This window comes from Phaseolus vulgaris, chromosome 5 (assembly GCF_051622355.1).
Source record: "Phaseolus vulgaris cultivar YP4 chromosome 5, ASM5162235v1, whole genome shotgun sequence".
In the NCBI taxonomy this organism is placed as follows: Eukaryota; Viridiplantae; Streptophyta; class Magnoliopsida; order Fabales; family Fabaceae; genus Phaseolus; species Phaseolus vulgaris.
The window spans coordinates 15589918-15611686 of NC_143502.1; the positions used below are offsets into that span (position 1 = coordinate 15589918).

Genomic DNA, 21769 nt, shown 5'->3' on the forward strand with positions numbered 1-21769 from the left:
ATGATACTTATGAGTTAGTCAAATCATGAAAGACATTATGAAGGACAATCAAAAAATAAATGACAAATATCTTCCTCATGATTTTTGCACAAAGTACACATGGAACATAACATAACCGCCTTTTTTTGTATGTTCTTATCGGAAGGAAACCTATTATGCAAGACTTTCCAAAGTACTAAAGATTTAGAAGGAGGGATAGAGTTAGACAACCAACTTTCGCTAGTCACAAGGAGAATAAAATGAGAAGAAATCCATGATATTATCCTCCAACACCAAATTCAGGATATCAGTCAAATAAGAGGGAACCAACTTCTTCATAATGAATGTTAGGTAATCTATTAAGATTAGAGGAAATGTTGCAATTAGTACCATTCCAACCAAGAGAAACTTTAGATGTAAGGTGAATATTTTCTTAATAAGGAACACCTACAATGAAATATATACATCTTGCATAACACCAAAGATTATTCCAAAAGTTAATTTGATCTCCCTTACCAAGACCCAGAAAGCATTTTCAAGGACAATTAGAAAAAGAGGTTGAGTTCAAAAAAGGGATGAATTGAAGTATCGTTGATTTTGAAAACCTTTAAAATGAATCTTTAAAGAATTAATCAATTTCAAAATTTTGTTGACTTTACTTTTATTTTTGAAAAAATTGTTAGCACCATGAACAAGATAAAAAAAACTGGCAACAGTAAAAGGAAAGAGAGAAGAAGAGAAACATAACTTTTATATTGGTTCACAGAGCTACTTCCAATTGCTTAACCACACCATCTAGGCTTAAACTATGAAAATTTTATTACAAACACACTTTCAATACAAACAACACAAGAATTATACTCTTGAACCCTATAAAAGTGATTTTCAACCTTAGTAACACCCTGTTGTTGCACTGTGGCTAGAAACCCTATCTAGAAACAACAAAACCACACAAAAATTGAATAATGCAATGAAAAAAAAAATCACCTAAACCAAAAAAAAAATATTTTTAAACAAACAACAAAGTTTCTCTTTCACACAAAGAGAATAATCTACAAACCACTCGAAGAAAAGCTCGCAGAAATGTTTTTTTTTGGCTTAGTAAGACTCTCTCAAATATTTAAAACTCAAGTTTTCAAATTTGGTAAAAAATAATAAGAATTATATATATATATATATATATATATATATATATATATATATATTCTCCTATAAATTTTAATGGATTAAAATTGTGTTTTAATATGTTTATTTCACTTGTGAATGAATTAAATCGTTATTTCAATCTATTAAAAGAGAATGATAAAAATCATTCTCAAAGCAATTTTTTTTAATATATTAAAAACTCATTTAAACAAATTAAAATAAACAATCAGAACTACTCATGGTTTTAAGTAATTTATAACCGATTCAATCGACGATGTAATAGGCTAAAATATCCTCTGGAGCCATTTCAAACAAGAACATTTTTAATGAATTAAAAACATCTTTTAATTGATTAAAATATCTTATCACTAAGTTCAAAACATTTGAAATAAATTTATTACATGTAATTAAAAATAATTAACTAGAGAGAAACTTACACACAAATCAAATTAAAGACACACTATACATATCTAAATCTTCAATAAGTCACTGTATTCATCAAATAACAGTTGATTACATCAACACCAACTGAAGGGAAAGTTGGCTTCAAAATGGGGTTGAATGGATCATTTTTCATCAAATTTAGTACATAAAAAACAAAGCAGTACAACGTCTAACAAGTAAAATAGAGAGAGAAATAGACACATAATTTATACTGGTTGCTTCCTCTTTTGAATTCAGATTCATATACCACCTTCAATCACTTTCTTCAACTCCAATAATCATCATACACTTATGCATTTAGCCGTTGTCCTCTTCCTCTCCTTAATTCAACTTGGAGCTAGGAAGAAAGTGAGCAACTGGTATCAAGAGCACAAGGTTCATGCTCCAACTAGCTAAGTCTTCATACTTGAGTTGAAATTTCTTTTTTCTATACATTTTGGTGTTGTATACATGATCTTTACATTTCCTGAAGTTCTTTCACCGGTTCAATTGTTGTTTCATCCCTTATTCGGTTCAAATGCATGTATTCTTATTGGACCATCTGAAACTCACAAAAATAGGTGTTATTCTTCATGACCGTGTGTTGCTTTAAATATTTTTTAGTCTTATTTCAATTTTAATCGGTTATTCTTAGAACAGTTTAATTTTCATTTTATAATACATTCCATTCATGTTCTAGGTCATGTGTACCCTTTAATTGTCATAACTTGTTTGATGAAATTCTTACCTGTTGTTTGCAATCTGTTTGATAAAATGCTTCAAATAAATTTTGGTATTGCGTTGTGTGATTTTTGTTCTGACTTTGAGTTCCATATCTTATTAATAGATGATTAATAATCTTCTTAGAGTTATGATTCTCTTTTTTCTTGATTAGTTTGTTCAATTTTCGTGAACTCTTTTAGGTTTCCTTCTCGCTAGAAGTTTGAGTGAAAATTACACTGGACTGGAAAAATTATTCCGAGAAATTGATTTAATAATTTTGAGTAAAATTTTAGGTTTGTGCACTTCAATATATGGTAAATATTTTGTTAAAACGACGCATCCAAATTCAATATAGAAAAAAATCATATATGATAAAACCCCGAATGCAAGGGCTAGAAAATTTTTGAACACGGTACGCGTTTGCTCTCGAAAAAAAATTATTTGGACAAATCCAGTGGCGTCTCTCTTCAAATTTTCTTATGACTAGATCATAAAGGCCTTAAAAAATTATGGTGAAAATTTCAAGGTCAAAATCAATAAAACAAAAATTATATAAATCTTTCAAGCATTACTACAGAAGTACGCTAGTCTTATTTTGGTTTGTAATATACTCTAGAACCATTCTTAGGCTTTCTTTTGGTGTACTAACCTTTATTCTGTACTTTAATTTCATTATTGTCAATTTTATAAAAAAAAATTGAGTTTTGTCACTACCTAATTGCCTTTGAGTTTAGCTTTCCAAAATTGAACTTTTGTTGACCTCTTGGAAGTGATTACATTTTTGTAGAAGAAAATTTAGTTTAAGGGAGGAAAAAAGTCAATTCTTGATTGGAGTCCCATGGCCAAAGCATAAGCAAGAGGAGTTCACTAAAGAGAAGCTTCCAAGTGAAGTTGGATTTGAAAGAGAGCTAAACACAAAGTGAAGAAGGAATGCAAACACCAGGAGATTGCAACTTTTCTTTTGTACTAATTGTTTTGTAAAAGTTACTTGTTCTATTAAATAGTGGATTAATGATTTGTGTAGATGTCTCAAAGGTCCATATGTGATGTGAGTTGATTTTAGGATTGTTCATTTAGGTGACACTTTTAGAATTAGAATTGAGATTGTTAAACAAATAAGAGTGAAAACCTAAGAAAAACTCTCACTGGACATTAATTTAACCAAGTGGTTAAGTAGACATGAATGTTCATTTCACAAAGGCAAAAGGAAAACACAATTATATGGTGAAGATAATGACAAGTATGGTGCGGAAATTAAACAAGGAACATAAGAGAAAAGGAATGACCGAATGTAATTCAAGGAAGCAAAACTAAGAACATATTTATGATAGAATGGAAAGGAAATGAATAAATGGAAGAGATGATGAAAGAAGAACGCCACTTGATAGGGTGGAACCACCAAGATAAGTGAGGGGAGGCCGCCACTTGAGAGCATTCTAACCCATAGTTTAAGACCAAATTGGAGGAGACTCACTCACTCAATACTCACACAAAAATTGTGCAAAATTTTTTTACTATAATTTCAACTTGTGATTACAAAGGGGGAAACCTCCTATTTATAGAATGAGGAGCCTTGGAGATCAAGAAGAGAGAGGGGTAGGATGATCTATGCAAGGGGACGACCTAGGGTTGGACTTTAGGTCAAAGTCGCCCATTCCTACACATTCTAGAACCCAGGGTTTCCTTCCTTCCCTAATGGACTTCTCATGGCCCAATTTTATAACTTCACCTCTTATTTATATGGACCTACTCTTGTTTATTCTACTATTTGGACCCCTCAAGTGAGTCCAACTTATGCACAACATATTCTAAACATTTAAGAAGACTAGCAAGAAGAACTTTAGGTGCTCTGGTTTATAGCTTCTTCTTCTGGTGATGCTTTCTTGAGGTTTGGTGGGGCCCTGCTTTGTATACTGAGATGACTGACCCTTTTGGGAAGCTTTTGTTGTGTCCTTAGTGATTTGTCAATTTGTATCAATAGGTTTCAATGAGCCTTACTTAGGGTTCAACTACTTTAATTTTTTTTTTCAATTTGCTTAGATAACGAGTGTGCCTCCATAGGTTTCAATGAGCCCCACTTACGACAGGTGAGTACTTTCTTCTTTACAATTTTCACTTCTTTTAAATCTCATTGTTTTCTTAAGAAAATTAAAATTGATTTTCCATCAAGGAAAATTGGTGAATGTTAACTGAGGAAAACTTTGGCTAGGAAAGATTTGGTTTTTAAGTGGTCCTAGTGACTCACCTTTCTTTCCTGGGAGTGAACTCGGAAAACCTTTAACCCTTCAACATTTTTTAAACTTTTACTTTTCAAAATTAAACAAAATAAAAAGAGTAATCATAGAAGTAGTTTCCATGGTTGTCTTAGGTTAGAAGATAGAAATAACCTTAGAGAAGAACTTAAAAATATATTAAAAAAAGAAAATTTGAACTTAAAGATATCTTTGCCCATTTTTTTAAAATTGAAGATAGATCTAGAAGTAAACACGGGGAAGGGTATAATAGGTTAGGAGAACCTTATAAAGAACTTTATTTTCCAAGTGAAGGAGTCTTTGATAACCCCTAATGTGGATTACTACCCTCGTTCATTCTACTTTAGGAAAAAGTCCACAAGGAATCAAGGTATGGAAACTCAAATGAAAGGGAAAGTGTAAAACATTTTGAAAAATATGATAAAAATAAGAAGCTTCGAGAAGACTGAAAAAATTTTCATGGAAAAAATGAATATGTTAGAAGAGAAAAAGTGTTTAAAGAAAGGTGCAAGCTCTACCCAGAAAAAGGAAGAAAAATAAAAGAGAGACAAGGAGAAGAAAGAAAAAGAAGAAACTTTAGAAAGATCCAGGAAAAAAAAAGAGTTACAAGCTCTTAAAAAGAAAGAAAAAATAAAAGAAAATTATGTTTGGAGCTGAACCAGACATTGATTTAAAATCTTCGTATAGAGGCTAGACATAACCTCTTCAAGCGTTATACAATCTTTTACTATGCTTAAAGAACTCTCTAAGTTTTCGTAGGAGGGTAGGAGAGAGACCATCAAAATTAGGAAAGGCAAAATGGGTCGGACCAACCATCATTTAGGCAGGGTGGGTTCACGTTTTGAACCAGCCAATCTGGCGGGCTAGTGTGCCAGCCCACCCTTTTTATTTTTGGAACTTTTAAATAGGGGTCTCATGCTTTTGGAATAAAAAATTGGTGTTGGCCAATGTTTTCTATAGAACTTTATTTACATTAATTTCTTTATACATCATTTGATTCATTGAAGTATTGTTGATATTTACTTTATTTAGTTAGGTATTAAACCTTCTTTCATTAGAATATTAAAATTTAATTTAATTTTATTGCTCTTTGTTGTATTTTTATTGTAGTGATATCCATTATTATAACCAAGTAAATAGATCTAAACAAAAAAAAAATACAAAAAAATAAAATAATTGAAAAGTGGTGGGCCAACTCGCCAGCCTGCCATATGATAGGGTGAGTTACTATTTCCAACCAGTACAACCTTGGCGAGCCAACGGCGGGTCAGGCTGACCCATTTTTTCACCCTTAATCAAAATTATTGTTGTATCTTTATCTTCTACCTTGATATTTATGTTTCAATGTTTCATCAAGATTGAATTGAGCTCATCAAGATGAACCTTAACTAGCGTACCCTTCTGCATATGGAGCTAAAAAAATACTCTTCAATAAGAGCTTGTTTTAGATGAACTTTATCATGAACAACTTTTCCAACTTCAGCCATAGTCTTGCAAAGGTCTTCTCTTATGCAACCTAATAAAGAACTTCATTCGACAATGACACAAGGATCATACAATGATTGTTTTATCCATCTACTCCATAACCTATTTCTCTATGTGTCATGTGCTTCTAGAAAGTGGTGCTCACACCATTTGATGCTTGAGCAAGACTCTCATCTTCATTCTCCATAGGTTGAAATTATTTTTTTATGAATTTCTTGATCTTGAATGTGATGTCCATCTTTATTGAAATAATATTAATCATAAATACAAAAATATTAAAATAGGCTTTGATACCAATTTGATGTGCACTTAGTGTTAAACGAACCCAAAAACAACCAAAGAAATAATATAATATTTATTGTACATCACACAAACAAAAGATGATAAACACAAAACTCACAAACTAAAATTCATATAAATAAAAGTAGTCTTATTTATTAGCTTTACTAAAAGTTTATTAATTGTAACTCAACCTAAACAATTTCTTTGTGTCTAGACAACCAAATAATTGTTTCCATGCATGTAAGGCTATAAAATGAATATTTAGAGTTTGTAATCATGAACATTAAAAAAGTTATAAGGACTAAACTCATATTAAAGAAACTAAAAAATTATAAGGACTAAACTCTTACTAAAAATATGAATTTTAAATATTGAAAAATAAAAGATAATACCTTTTATAGAAACGAAAATCAAAATATATTTATTTTGTAAATACTACAAATAAGTTTTGTTGAGTCAGTAGACAAAACAATACTCATTAGATGATTTCATGTTTAAGTGTCTATATATTTTAATGATAACAAACATTATAAGGTGTATTGTGATATAACAAAGCTCATTCATCTGTAACATAAGATCAAACAAAAACAAAGGAGAGAAGTGAGCAAGACTCACTAGACGTACAACAAAAAAAGGGTTGTTAGACGAAAGAATAATAAACATTGATCAGATGATCCAATCTTAATGGTTACTCGTGAAATAGATAATATAGTCAAAGTGAACATAGAAAAGAGAGACCATTGTGCAAAAAATACAATAAGATGAAATAGTATCACATAAGATGAAGAGGCGTTAAGACAAAGTCTTATTAGACAAAGCTTGTAGAGAGAATGCTTTAGAAAAAGTATCAGAGGATGGAGTTGAGTTTGTTCTCTTTAGATGATCCAAGTGTTGGTAAACACTTATGAAGCTCATATAAGATGGAAACCCTTGAGCAGTTCCAAGCAGATGCATATGCTCAAAGCATCAGACACACGCTGGAAACTATGCACATCGAACGATGCAAGCAACCTCCAAACAATAGACAAAACACATTAAACATGCAAGTCTTCATGCTTAATCTTTTACATTCTTGGAATATATTATGACATTGTGTTTATGATTTTAAAATCTTCTTTAGTATTTCTAAATTAAGGAAAACATGTTTTCCAAATAAATTAATGGGTTCAATTAAACAGTATAACACTCTAAGAGTTTTCGAAAAACATAGTTTAAATTATTTCTAAAGGTTTTTTGAAATTTTATTAATGAGGCAACATCCAGGTTAAAACTAATTGTGCTTCAACGATTTAAATCAATATTAACTTGATAAAATATTTCGAACACAAAATTAACTATGAAATATCTGAGAACAGAAACATTTAAATAATTCACAAAATATTCAAAGATATTGGTTCAATGATATCCATGATTTAAATTGTTAATTATTTTTTTCACTTATACTTGTATTGTTCCTAGAAATTGTTGAAGGGACTTGAAGACACACTTAATGTTGGAAGCAAATGTTTCCTTTCTCAGCGTCTTATAGAAGAGTGATAAAACTGACACATAAGAATCACACAGATAAATATCAAAGGCATATCAAGGATATACGAGTAAAGATATTTAGAGAGAAAATTCATCAAAAAAATAAACACGTGACAAAGCGCTTTGAAAAATAATATCAGAACATTCTAAATTGAGCATCTACAACGAAGATGAATATGAACAAGTGCATAATGGAAACATCAAGTCCAAAGTTAGTAAAAACTTAACAGAAAGAGTTCATACAAATGAATAAAGTATTTGAAGGACAAATTCAGTACAAAGACACAAAGACTACAAAGAAGTAATCATTTTCTTATTGAGCATCTAGCATGTTAAAGATGGTGAACAAAACAAGGAAGAGAATATTCGAAGGTCGAATTGATTCAACCTCAACGTTCACATAGATATGATTAAAGAAACATTTTGAAATGTTTCAAGAGAATTGAAAAGCGCAGATAACTTCAAAACAAATGTTTCTATATCAAGCATCTAGCGCATTGAAGAAGAAAAAACAACGTGACAGATTGAGAAAATTATGAAGTAATGAAAATTCAAATGTTAACGTTCATATTTGGAGAAGATAAATAAAGATTTTGAAGAGCCTTAAACGCAATGAACACTCAAAGAAAAAGTTTCTATATTAAGCGTCTAACGGCTAGATGAAGATATAAGAAACTCTAAAGCTACAATGTTCATATTTCAAGTTTATATAAAGACAACAAGGGTGAAAAACACACAAGAAAGAAGTACATACGTGATCATACGAAATACTCAAGTGTACAGAAAAGCCTTTGTAGTCGTATCTTAGATTTGAGCATACATTCCATATTTGTTATTTGAGAGCAACTTGTGAGATTGGGTCTTGTACAAAACCTTTGTAAATCCTTCGCCAAATTGAATTATATCCTGTGAGCTTTAACTGTTCTCTCTGAACGAGAGTTTTCTTATATTATTGAGAGGTCCTTGGTCTTAGAGGGAAATTAGGACATTGTACCTGGAGAGGTAGAAAATACTTGGAGAACCTGCAAAGGTTTAAATACTGGGAGAACCTACCGAGGTTGAGAATACTAAATGAATCTAAAGAGGTTAATAATATTTGTAGCCTGTAGAGGTATAGAATATTAGTGACCTGAAGAGGTGTAAGAATACTTGTTAGTGAAAGACTCTTGAGTGGGTTACTCAAGGGCATTGGATGTAGCTCTTGTTGGTGAATGAATCAGTATAAACATTTGTGTATCTCTCTCCCTACACTCTTTGTTTGGATTATTGTTTTAAACTATAATATTTCACAAATTGAGTGTGTGCTCCATTCAATCCCTTTTCTAAGTCAGTTGAACCTTCAAGTTTGAGTTAGAAAGAAAAATAGATAATCATTTTACATTTTTTTTATCAAAGGTAAGGTTTATAAGAGGTTTACTACTAGTAGCAATAAAAAAAAACTCACATCATTACTTTATGATCAAAGTATTACACATTATTTGAGACAAGTACTAGGATAACAAAATAAAATAAAATAATTTATTTAAAAAAATATTTAGTTAAACTTGATTCTTATAAAAAATAATAATTTTCCATTTAATCATTATTTTATTGAATATATAATTTTGACCTTGCTATTAATCCTTAAATGGTGTGACATAAATGAGTTGTCACATACGAAACTAATTAATGCATAGTTCCTAGGCCAACTTAGCATATTAATAAAAAAACTAATTCCAACCATGTTTACAATAGTTACTTCGAACAAACTGAGTGAAGGTTAAGGGTGAAAAAAAATCTAATTAAAACAAACTGCTCTAATTCATTAAAAATCTATTTATTTAAATTTGATTTTTATTTTGATCCATATTTTATAAATTTTTTCAGATCAGACTTTCATTTTATTTATACAAATTTTAAAAAATGGAAATTCAAATTTCCAATGTATATTGTCACCATGTGAAATGTAATACAAAGTTTCACGTAGTCCCTCACACTCACAGGTTGTTTAACCAAACATGCTCCCACAAATTATTTCAACACGAGGCACAGGTAAATTTTAACAATTTTTTTTTATTTTACAAAAATATAGAGAAAAAAAAGAGATACATGAAATAAAAATATTAATTTTTTGTTTTTCATTAAAGAGAGTATTTATTTTAGAATTTTGAAAATTAAACTTTTTCTACTGAATTGACATCAAATAAATGAAAATTAATCACTTTTATACAACTTATTTTAATATTTTAAAAATGAAATAATTTTTAAAACAAAAAATAGAAAATGAGAGAATGTTTTATCTTAATAAAAATTATGGAGTAATTTTTTCTTAAGCATATTTTTTATCAAAATTAAAATATGGGCAGTGCGAATTTTGTTAAATTAAACGTATTAAATTATTTAATTTATATTTTATCTAAATAGATATAGTTGAAAGTGAAATCAGGATAAAATATTTCTCCTAAAATCAAACTTACTTATTTAAATATATATTAAATAAATAATAAATGCATAAATATACAAATGTTAAACTACTATAAAATATTGAAACTAATAACTAATTAAAAACATAAGCTTAACATTAAAAAGTTAATAACTAATCTTTATCATAAAAAAAAAAAACATTATACTAATAATTTTTTAATATTATATAAATTAATAAAAAATATGGGTTTGGATTTGATCCAATCCAAATATTTGGATTTGAATTTATAAAAATCTAAATTATTTTTAAAAAATATGAATTTGAATTTTAAATCTGATCTATAATTTGAATTTGGATTGAATTTTTGAAGATCCAATAATCCATGTACACCCTGACTTAAGGCCTTCACGATTGAAAAGGATGAATTTTTATGAGACCAGAAACTATTACAAGTCAACAATGAAACAATGTCAGTTACATATTTTCAGTCTTTCATCTCAGCAGATACAGAATGTCTACAAATTCCTGCAAGCATGCTCCCAAAGATTGCCTGAATCACACTTGAAACAGCACAAGGTACTGCAGTTAGGGGATCTCCAAAAGTGTGTGGTACCAAGAAAAACCCCAAGGGCTGTGAGTTCTGCATTATGAAATGGAGAGATAGGTAAATTATTTTGTACTTGAAGCAATGACCACAAAAGGGTGCATCAAACATTCTTGCAATTATACATGATAACCTATGAATGATATTGTAATTATAGACCGCAAACTTTACCTGCATGCCAACCTCAATGGATATGGTTCGTGATGATGACACGTCTAGCCCAACCATTCTTGCAAGTACATAACCAAAGAAAAAACCCGAAGCATGAAGAAGAGAGGAGGCTGAAATCACTTGTCCACCACACATAAGGATGGATGAAGAGCTCAGAGCAATAGCATTTCCACATAAAATTGCTACAGCTGCTAAAGCCATGGGTGGCATCAATGGAGAGACAAGTTTAACAAGAGGTTGGAAGTACTGATTTAGAAATGCACCAGACAACACTGGAAAAAGCACAACCTGCTGAGAAGGAGGGGAGTCACAATGAGGAGCATAGAAACAAATTAGAAATGGAGAAAAGTTTAATTTGAGAAGGAAAGCTTACTTGCAATGTTGAAATCAAGAAGCCAGAAGCATCGGCATTTACATATTTACCTGCAATGTTAATTTTTCAGCAAATGTGAGAAAAGTTTACAAAAAGTGTTGGTCAATCATACCCTCCCCCTATTTGAACAACTCAATAAGGCCAAGTAGATTAGAATGCCACAAACAATATGAAGTTATTTATAGAATCTCTGCAGATCATTGTAATAAGTGTTATAAAGCTAATGAATTATTAGACATTATGTGGTTTTTAACAGATTTTATAGGTGTTGCTTTTTAATCAAATTTAGAGGTTTACTTTAATAATATTTTATAACCTTTAATGGAAATATTTATTATGCAAATTACCTGAAACTGTTCTGATGGAAAAACAAAACCAGCAACACCTATATGATACTGTGTGTAATTTTTAAAACTATTATACAAATACAAGAGAGCCAAAAGGCGAGCAGCAACTAAATTACAGCAGTCCATTTACTATCAAGCTAAGACCTGATGATGGAAGAGGGCCAAGCACAATCTCATATAAAAAGACAAGAGCCAAGACATGAGCATCCAAAGCCAAACCAAGAGCGTCTAGGCCAAAGTGAAGAGCGTCTAGCACAAGGTGGAGCGTCTAAAGGGAGAGCGTCTAGGAGGAAGGGTAGAGCGTCTAGGACCTATTACTAGGTCCATGACCAAGCTACGGATGTGAGACTTGGGCCAAGCTATGGATGGGAGAGAAAACAACTTGTACATGCTACATGAAGGCCCATTAAGGATAGCTTAAGTATTAGTTGTGGTGTAAATAGCATAAACTTGATTCCATGAGACTTGACCTAAATTTGCTAAAGATTTGGTCACATTCTAGAATGTTTCTCCACATGGCCGGCCATGTGCTCCATGTGATGTAATTTGCATTTCATTTTGATTAGCATTAGGGTTGCATTATGGTCCTCCTTAGCCTATAAAAGGAGGAGTCTACACCTTGTATTTTCAAGATTGAATAGAGTATTGTTATGCTGCCAATTTAGTGCCATACATTACTCCTTGCCTAGCTTCTAGGTTTTAATCTTCATTTCACCACCTTCAAAGGGGCTGGCCGAATCTCTCCATTTCCACACTCTTCATGCACCTTCAAGGTCACCACACCTCTTAGGAGGACCTTGTTCATCTCTTCCATTAAGCTTTCGCACCATCTTCAACAAACATCCAAGAAGAGCTCATAGGAAATCCATCACCTGATGCCATGTTTCATGCAAAATCCTATTCCTCAGAATAATTGTATTAAAATGACTTATTCTAACCAACCGCTTCAGGTTAGAGAAATAGAATTCATCAAAAGTATCATATTGAGCTTGAGAAATCTACATAGTGCCACTTATAATTGATTGTATTGTAATGCCTTCCACTATCTCTTGTCACCGAATATGAGGAAATTGACAAATTCCTCATCAAGTGTTCACATTCACCATTGCTGCGAATCCTTCCTCTCCTTAAAGTCCTCCTAATCTCATATTTTTATCTAAAATACAAAGACTAAATTAAGGAATGATATTCTTGAAAGATATGCATACATATGCACTATATTCTCAAAATATTTTTGAAAGAATGTCTGAATAATATCATTACACTCCCTTAAGTTGGAGATCTAGAACTCGAATATGTTGAAGATGGTTGCTGCCCCTTCAAGTCATGTGTTTGATGAAGATTTCTATGTACAATTCATGTATATTTCCTTTTGCTTTAAGTGTGTCTTAGGTAGTGTTTTGGGGTTGTTTAAGAGTGAGCTTTTTGCTGAGTAGCTCACCTCCTACCCTGGCCATGTGATAAGAACAAGCATAAGGTTTCTTAAACTGTTTTTCACATGTTTTACAAAAAACACGTTTACTGCATAAAAATAAATCTGTTCTTTTCTAAATAAACAGATTCATTTTTAAACTGATGCCTTGGCTAAGTCTTGAGAAAATTAGATTTTGTGCATCAAGTATTTTGACTAAGTCTTCTACCTTTCAAAACGACTGTATTTTAAATAGTTAAGCTTTCTCTGTTTTCGTTTTGAAAAATTAAATCTGTTCATCTGTAAATGAATAGATTCTTTTTTACTCTGGTGCCATGGCTATCTTAAACGATTTTCAGTTTTGTCCCTGCACCAGAATGGCTGACTAAGTGATGTGATTCCACTAGCACAATTAGAATGATTCTTGACATTCTTAGGAATCAGCTTGAGTTGGTTAAGAGCTAGGCACTTTATCATAGAAATGGATCAAGGTTCTATGAACAAGAACTCACCAAAACTAGTGCCAAAACACAAATTCATATAGAAGATCCAATTATTGTCAAATTGAACCAACAAAAAGAGGTAAAACTTAAATCTACCGAATAGAATTGGAAGGGAAGCAAATTGAACCGAACAAAATGTAAAAGAAAGGCATAGAACTGAAAATACTTGCTGGAAAAAGAAAAGAACCGAACCAAACACAATTTAGAATAAGAACAGCTGCTGGAAAACTTAAAAACCGAACCAAAAACAGCAAAGAAACAAGCTAAGACAAGGAAATAACAAAAGAAGAAAGGAAGGAGAAGAGAGTGCTCATGAAGATGGATGTATGGTTGGATGATCACGCCACTAGAAGGATGGTTGCTCCTAGATGAGTGTGCTGCCGCCACTTGAGGACACCATGAATCCTTCAAGATGAGACTAGAGAAGAAGGCTCAAAAGCTCTCCAATGATCACTCAAAATTTGAGTATAGTTTCTTTTCTCTAAAATTCAAATCTGAATTTTACAAAGAGAGCACCTCTATTTATAGCCTAAGGTGCTGAAATGTAAGCAACACAAATTCAAAAATTCCCTCATAAGAATCATCTAGAATCGGCGCCAAAACCCAAGCATGAGGAAGGTGTGACTCCTTCCTTCACTTTGGCACCTCCTATTCTACTTCTACACCTATCTACTAACACCCCCCCCCCCCTCTAAAGCTCCTAACTAAAGACTAAAAGATGCTATAACAATAGAGGTTTCTAATGTTTCCCTCTAAGCACCTTCAACTAAAGAAATTACAAAAAGAGAAAATAAATGTCCCCTAGCTCCTAAAGCTTTGAACATGCTTCTTGTAAGCCTTTGAGGTGGGCTTTGACCTCCATGGGCGTCTTCCATTTGTGCCTCTACCTCTTCTTGATCTTCTTGATCATGTTCTCTTGAGCTTGATCTCCATCACTAAGTCTCCTCTCATAACAAATTCTCTAACTGTTTTTGAAAATAAATCTGTTCATTTTATTTTCAATCTGTTCATTTTATAACAGCTTTAACTGTTTTTCAAATATCTATTATAAGTTGGTTTTCTATAAAATGAAAACTTGTTTCTGAGTTTAAGAATCGATCATACAATTGTAAAAACAAGTTTTGCATCAGAGAATTGAGGATTACAAGGAATTAGCATATGTTCTTCAAAGATTTCGAAAATCTCAAAGTGTTTGTTCTTGTTTGGTTCCAAAAGCTTGGTGAGAGGTGTTGCTACTGTTCTAGCAATCTGTTCTACTGGTTTAAGGCAGATTTCTGCATCCTCAATCAGGTGTAGTCGTTTCACTTTTCTTTTCTTGTAAAGTTTGGTTGTACACTCTTCTTGATAGGGTTTCTTGAAGAGTGTGTGTGCTGAAATAGGATTTTTCAGCAAGTGTACCTAAGTTCTTGTAGGGTTCAAGAACAGTGGGATTTGTGTTTGTTTGAATTGTGATTTAGTGAATTTCACCTTGGTTTAGGTGAAGAATGGATGTAGCTCAGTTGAGTGAACCAGTATAATTGCCTTGTGTTCATTCTCCCTTAATCTCTGCACTTAAATTTCTGCATATCTGTTAAAACTGCCAAGAAATAAATCTGTTCAATCAATAATAAATCTGTTATTTCTGGGCTCGGTTCATACTGTTCTTAATTTCTGGAAAAACTGGTTGATGCTGAAAAGAACATCTATAATTTGTTAAAAGCCACTGGAATAGGTTAATTGTAATAGGTTACTCAAGTAATTGTCAAGCTATCAATTGAACCTTAATCACTTGCTTAAAATTGAAGCTTGCTGTGTTGTGATTCACTGTTTTTCTTCATTATATCAGTGTGTGTGAATCTGGAAAATCGATCTGCATAATCTTGTGATTAACTTGACTATATAAACGTTTTTTCAAACACAAACAGTGCCAAAATAAATCTGTTCAATTTCAAATAAATCGATTTATTTTCTGTACACTGTGATAAATACTGATTCTGCGAGAAACATCTAAAAGATCAATTCACCCCCCTCTTGAACTTTGGCACTATTAAACCCAACAGAATAATGTGAAACACATTCTTTTCTTTCTGGTGGGGTCTATTTGTATAAATCAATTCTTAGCTCGGTTAAATCTTCCCACTTTTACTTGGCAAGCGGACCGAGTCAACTGTATTATAGTGGGTTGTTGTATTCACAGGAAAGTAATCATATCACAGTATGATTATCTTTTATAATGAAGTGATACATGTTTAAAAGTTGGTTTTCATGTATGAATTGTAAATAGCAATAATACAATATAGTTCATGATAGCAGAGTCCCCAACCACATAATAAGGAGGATGAAAACCTAGAATCTGTTGATGGATTTATTTGCAAATATGGGTCTAATTGGGCTTTTGTTTATTTTTGTAGGCCCAGTCAAGAGGACAACTCTAGGATGAAGGAATGTACAAACATATCCAATAAGACCTCCAACTCATCAAAACATAAACTAAAGTTTTGGTCAAAAGAACACAAAAAAATGAGTTTCGGATGACTAGTCAACATTATTTTTGGGCCAAACTTTAGCTTAAATAAATTGTATAAAGTTGTTTAGGATTTCATGGGCCATGTATTGGGCCTAGTAGCATAAAATAATCGGACCAAATATTTGGGCCAAATAGGATAGGTTTTTGCGTTTGTATTTGGGCCAATAGTAAAATAGGTCTAGTTAGGGTTAAAAGTGACTAGTTAGGATAACAATTGGGTTTTTTGAGTTCAATGTAACCCTAAAATGTCTAGGGTATATTAGAGGATGAAAATTATCTTGCATGGAGCACATGGACGTCCACATGGCAGCATAGGAGTGGAGAGGATTTAGCATGGAAGGTGTGAGCTATACATGGAAAGCATGAGTCCATATGGCACATTCTCATTGGAGAGTTTTATTTTGAATTTTCAAATTTTAGCTCCAAAATGTTCGGCTCTCTCTCCTATAAATTGAGGTGCTTGGCTCATGAAAAGTAAGAACATTTTATGAGTGTTATGTTGCCAAATTGCTAGCCTAAACACTACCTTGTCTAAACCTCTCTAGGATGAATATCTTTGGTCTACTTCATCTCTTCTAGTGATGAGGCCAAACCAATCATTCTCCCTACTCTTCATGCACCTACAAGGAAACCATAGCTTCATTGGAGCTCTCCTTAATCCATTCCTTCCACAAAGCTTCTGCAAAGTTCACCTAAAATTCAAAAAAACATGAATTCGGTTGAAGGCACCTATCATTTCAGAATGAGAAACTAAATTACAATAAACACGGATCCTTGAATGTTGTAGCTAGCTTGGCTTCTAGACTCCCTTCTCTAGAGATTGGTCTTTACTTCTTTAGAGGCTTTGGCCTTCTTGACTTGACTAGATTCTGAAGTTCAGACTCTCTGAGCAAAACCTCCTTATCTAAGTCTCTCTAAGGATCTCACTCACCTAAGTGTCTCAAGGCCTCTTGATTCTTAATGTCTCAATGGAAATCTAGGGATTCAAGGGGATTCATAATCCGCTCAACACAAGCCAATCTGCGGATTGGCTTTCTTCATCCTTAAGCAATCTTTTTGGACCTCAATCTTCAATTCTTGGGCTACTTGAGATTCCTTAGTCAGGGATTTGTTAGAGATTCGCTCCAAATCCTCTCCAACCTTGAGGTTTCTTAAGCATGAAGCAAGGTTGGCTTGGCTTAGGCTTCAAGCGAAATGTCCTTCCCAAACTTGGTTCATGTTGGCTTGAGCCCTTTTTGAGCGAAATTGGGTTTTTTTTCATGGTTAAGTAAGCTAATTTGCTCAGTCCTTTTGGTTCCCACTCAACCTTTTGGTCTTTGGAATCTTGTGATTGTACTGGCCTCATCCGCTCAGCATATGTAGACGTGGTCAACATTTTGAGTGTTTTTTCATTGAGCTTGTTTTCTGGACTCAATCTGTTGAGTCATTCTTCATGCGCCGAGAAGATTGGTTCGTTTGCTCCATCCTTGTTTGCTTGTTTTTCTTCACTCTTTTGCAAGAATTTCTGCAAATTCCTTCTTTTCCCCCTTTACCTTCATGTGTAGCTAGAGTTGGAGGCTTCTTGATATGTTTTTCACTAGTTTTTGTACATATTCTACACAAATTACATGCCTTTTTAATTATAAAAGTTAGTACAATTTAGCACTTGTCACTTTCCCCAATCCTTTTGTAAAGATGTCCATCAATTTAACACTATTGAAAACACATGGCAAACAAATTATCCCTTTAGTCATCACATTTTGAAACAAAATGATAGTCAACCTCTGTATGCTTTGTTCTTTTATGAAAAAATTAGATCTTAAATAGCGTACAACAACGAAAGTTGACCATCCCAATACAATTTTATACCCTTCGGTCCCAAAGCCCTCTAAAAGTTGTTTTAAGTCACTAAACGCTATTGATTTATACTCACTAAACATTGTTTGTTACTTGGTCTTCCATCTAGACTTATGTCACTATCAATACAAACTATATTCCTTGTCCTAGACTCCTCTTTCAAATATCTCACAACCTTGAGAGCTTCCTACCAATGATCCGTATGAGATTATTGCATAAATTGGGACGAAATATGAACCAAATAAACAAGATCAAGTTTCGTGACAGATAAGTAAATCAAATTCCCGAAAAATCACCTATAAGACGTTGGATTCGCAAGGAATTCACCCTTTTTAAGGGCCAAAATTGAGATTGTGTTCCATAGAAATGTTGCAAGCTTTGCTCCCAATAAACTCGTTTCAGAAATTTTCTCGATTTTGTATTTTCTTTGGAAAAGAAAAATTCCTCTGGATTACAGGCTACTTCTAGCTGTAAGAATATTTCAAATCTCTTTCACATGAAAGCACCTGCCAAGGTGATTGTTAATGCAACCTTATCATGTAATAATCAAGTCATCAATATAAACTAACATGTTGATATGAGTTCTTTCCTTGCACAACCCATATAAGGAATAATCTAAATAGGATTGCACAAATCCATAATACTTCAATGTTGTTGATAGTTTTGCAAACCAACAGGGAGCTTGTTTCACACCGTGCAACAACTTTTCAAACTCTAAACTATGTTAGGATTTGTATTTTTGAAACCTGGAGGAACTTTCATATAAAACCCTTCACTTGAGTAACCATGAAGAAAACATTATGCATATCCACTTGATGTACCTCTGTATTTCCAACAACAACAACAAACTGACACTATTTTTTTCCACCGGAGCAAATGTAATAACTTCCACATGATTTTTTTTTTTTTTTTAATCAGCGATAAAGAATAATATAAATGGGAATACTTGGGTACTCCAACCCATGTACAAAAAGCCTAGTTCTTAACCAAAGTTTGTACATAAACAACAATACAAAAAATAAAGCAACAACATAATCCATGTCAATACAAAAATAAATTCCTTCATGATGATTTCCATAGATCATAAGTCTTGTTTTTTGAGTCACTTTATGTTGTCATCGGACTTATACCTAAATTTATATATCCACAAGCTCCCTAGAGTTTTCTTTCTGGGTGGAAGAGTCTCCATTACCCAAGTCTCATTGTCTTCTAGGACTCGTATTTCCTTACCCATCAACTCTCCTCATCCTAGATCTTTTCTCATGAACTCGTATTTCCCACTATCACTGCTAAAAGAAAATTCCTGTCGCACAAAAAAATGTTCACAATTCAAAAACTTTGTTTATTTGAGGAAGATGAAGGAGCTGATGAGTTCTCAGATGGATTTATTTTCCTTATTATGAATAACAAAAGTGAGTAACCTAGTTCAACTCCTTTTTATTATATAGTAAATAAACTCAAACTCCTATTGAAAAATCTACTAAAAAAAATAGGTATCACCACACGAATAATAAGCCTTGTAATGCCCCCACTAATCCAAATCAACAAGTTCAAAAGTCCTACCAGTTTTATTAACACTATTCACAAACCAGAGATCTAAGTTGCTGTGCACGCAGACATACATCACAAGCATTATTATTTTTCCCATAATAATGACTTAGACGGAATCATCTTTAATATTTTCTCCAACAGATGCCCTATTAGTTGATGTCATAACTCAAACGACGAATTACCCTTCATTGTGAAGACCTTCTCTTTCATCACTATAGCTCATCCAATATTTCACCCACTCCAATCACCTTCCTCGTTAGTTGATTTTATATGACAGAAATATCAGTAGTGAATTGTACAACCCAATTTCCTAGATCAATTAATTGAGTTACAAAAATTGAATTGCGTATTAATTGTGGGACATAAAGCACATTGTCAAGTTTCAATCTACTTGACAACAGAGCACTCTCCTCTTGGTTTGTTGCTGTTGTTTTCCACATGACAATCCCACTGGGCAGTATTTAATTTTTCTCACATTTCCCAAAAATACACAAGTCACCCATCACAAGGTTTGAGGCTCCTGTATAGATAATCCAACTAAAATTACTGTTCTAACAATGTGGTCAACCTTTTCGTTAAGTTCAAATATTCCAACAATTGTTGCAGTTGAATTCCTGAAACACCTGGTACGATATATCTACCCTTTTGTCACCATCTCCTTTTCTGCTCACCACGATCTCTTAAGGAGGCTAAAGTGCTGCAAAAATGTTTGTTTACCCTAAAATCCCCCTAGACTTTGATACCTTGACAAACACTCCATCAACTCCTCTTGTTGTTCTCATTCACACATTGAAAGACATATATATATATCCTCAACATATTTTCAAAAGTATGTCTCAATAATATGGTAATAGAAACCAACAATCGGACTAAAATTATAATACACTAACCAGGGCACAAATGCTGCTTGCAGCTGTCATAATCACAGAAAGCGCCACATTTCCACTAGCAAAACAAATAGGTAATCAGATTGCCTAGCTCATCAAATCCATTAAAAGCATTAATTGGAACAGCAGTTCTGAGGGCCAATATTACTAGCAGTGCTTGCAACCAAATAAAGACTGGTTAGAGTAGGTCAAGTGTGGACAGAAAAAGCATATAATTCATTAGATTAAAATTCATACCGCCTGGAAAGCACCCAACTAGTATTAAACCTGCTGCATAATGTGACGGAATATTCAAGATTTTGCTTACAAGAAATCCAGATATTGGCATCACCTGAAAATTGTACGCAATTCACACAAAGATGCTTCATCAAGATGAATGGTAATGCAAATAAATAACCAAATTTTTAGTTTGAGGAAACATTTTCTATTTTCCGAAGAAAAAGTGAAACAGAACATTTTTTTAATTTGTTTCATAGTTTTCCATACAAATTTTTGACAGAGGTGATGAAGTAAAAAGAAAAAGAGAACAATTTCTCAAACCAAACAACCCCTTAAGTAACATGTTTGAGTATACAGATTAATCATCACACAAGAGGTTACTTGCTATGATTTTTTTGACAAACTTCAATATCATTTGATGAAAAGAGTTTATAAAGGGTCATAACTTCATAAGCCACTTTCAGAAGTTCAATAACCATTCACTTCCAATTTTAAGTAGTAGTATGATATGATTAGTTAAAGAAAAATTCCAGGCTATTCAAAATGTCCTCTACTTGCAGATATAACCTCAGCAAATAAAGACACTAACCGAATACTGAAGAATAAAACCCGAGAGGACTTCCTTAGGCATGGAAAGAGCCCCACGAAGATCATCAAGAGTGAGGGTCATACCCATACTAAGCATGATAATGGTGAGACCAAAAATGTTCAATTTTGGACTGACCCAACTGAAGTAACTTGGTCGAAAGAACCCCAAAATGCACCCAATTGTCACCCACGATGGAAATGCCGTTGATAGAGCCTCACCAACCTGCTCAATCCATTCCTGAAGACCTCTACCTTCATTCCCGCCGTACCCGTTCGACGAATTGCAACACTTAAGTGGATCAACCCTGAAGCTGCAGATTCTGGACGTACAGAGGTTCAGCAGCGCTTGAAGCTGAACCTTGAATCGAAGTGTGAGCTTAGAAAATAATTTGGTTGAAGTCAGAGTAGAGTGAGGTTTCAATGAAGAGGAATGATATATTCACTATATAAAAAAATTGAAATTTTAGAGATAAAAATAAAATGAAAATGGTATACTTTAATAAAATTATAAAATTGTCAATTAGGAAAAAACTAATGATATATTATACTCTA

At 32.8% G+C, this 21769-nt stretch overlaps 1 protein-coding gene across 1 annotated transcript; it reads right to left on the reverse strand.

The window, feature by feature from the left end:
• Nucleotides 1–10540: 10540 nt before the first annotated feature.
• LOC137835221 (putative sodium/metabolite cotransporter BASS1, chloroplastic) lies at nt 10541–21629 on the reverse strand. The gene is made up of 5 exons (XM_068643620.2): nt 21219–21629; nt 20648–20741; nt 11370–11419; nt 10997–11284; nt 10541–10861 (listed from the first exon to the last, which is right to left on the reverse strand). Exons 1-5 carry the CDS (start codon nt 21312–21314, stop codon nt 10706–10708), a joined length of 684 nt encoding a protein of 227 aa, XP_068499721.1. The 5' UTR covers nt 21315–21629; the 3' UTR covers nt 10541–10705.
• Nucleotides 21630–21769: the final 140 nt, after the last annotated feature.

Coding starts and splice junctions, on each gene's coding strand:
- LOC137835221 (XM_068643620.2), bottom strand. CDS start 21,314: ATGCTTAGTATGGGTATGACCCTCACTCTTGATGATCTTCGTGGGGCT. Junction 11,420..20,647: donor AGTTGGGTGCTTTCCAGGCG/GTATGAATTTTA, acceptor TTAACATTGCAG/GTAAATATGTAAATGCCGAT. Junction 10,862..10,996: donor CCATTGAGGTTGGCATGCAG/GTAAAGTTTGCG, acceptor TTCATAATGCAG/AACTCACAGCCCTTGGGGTT.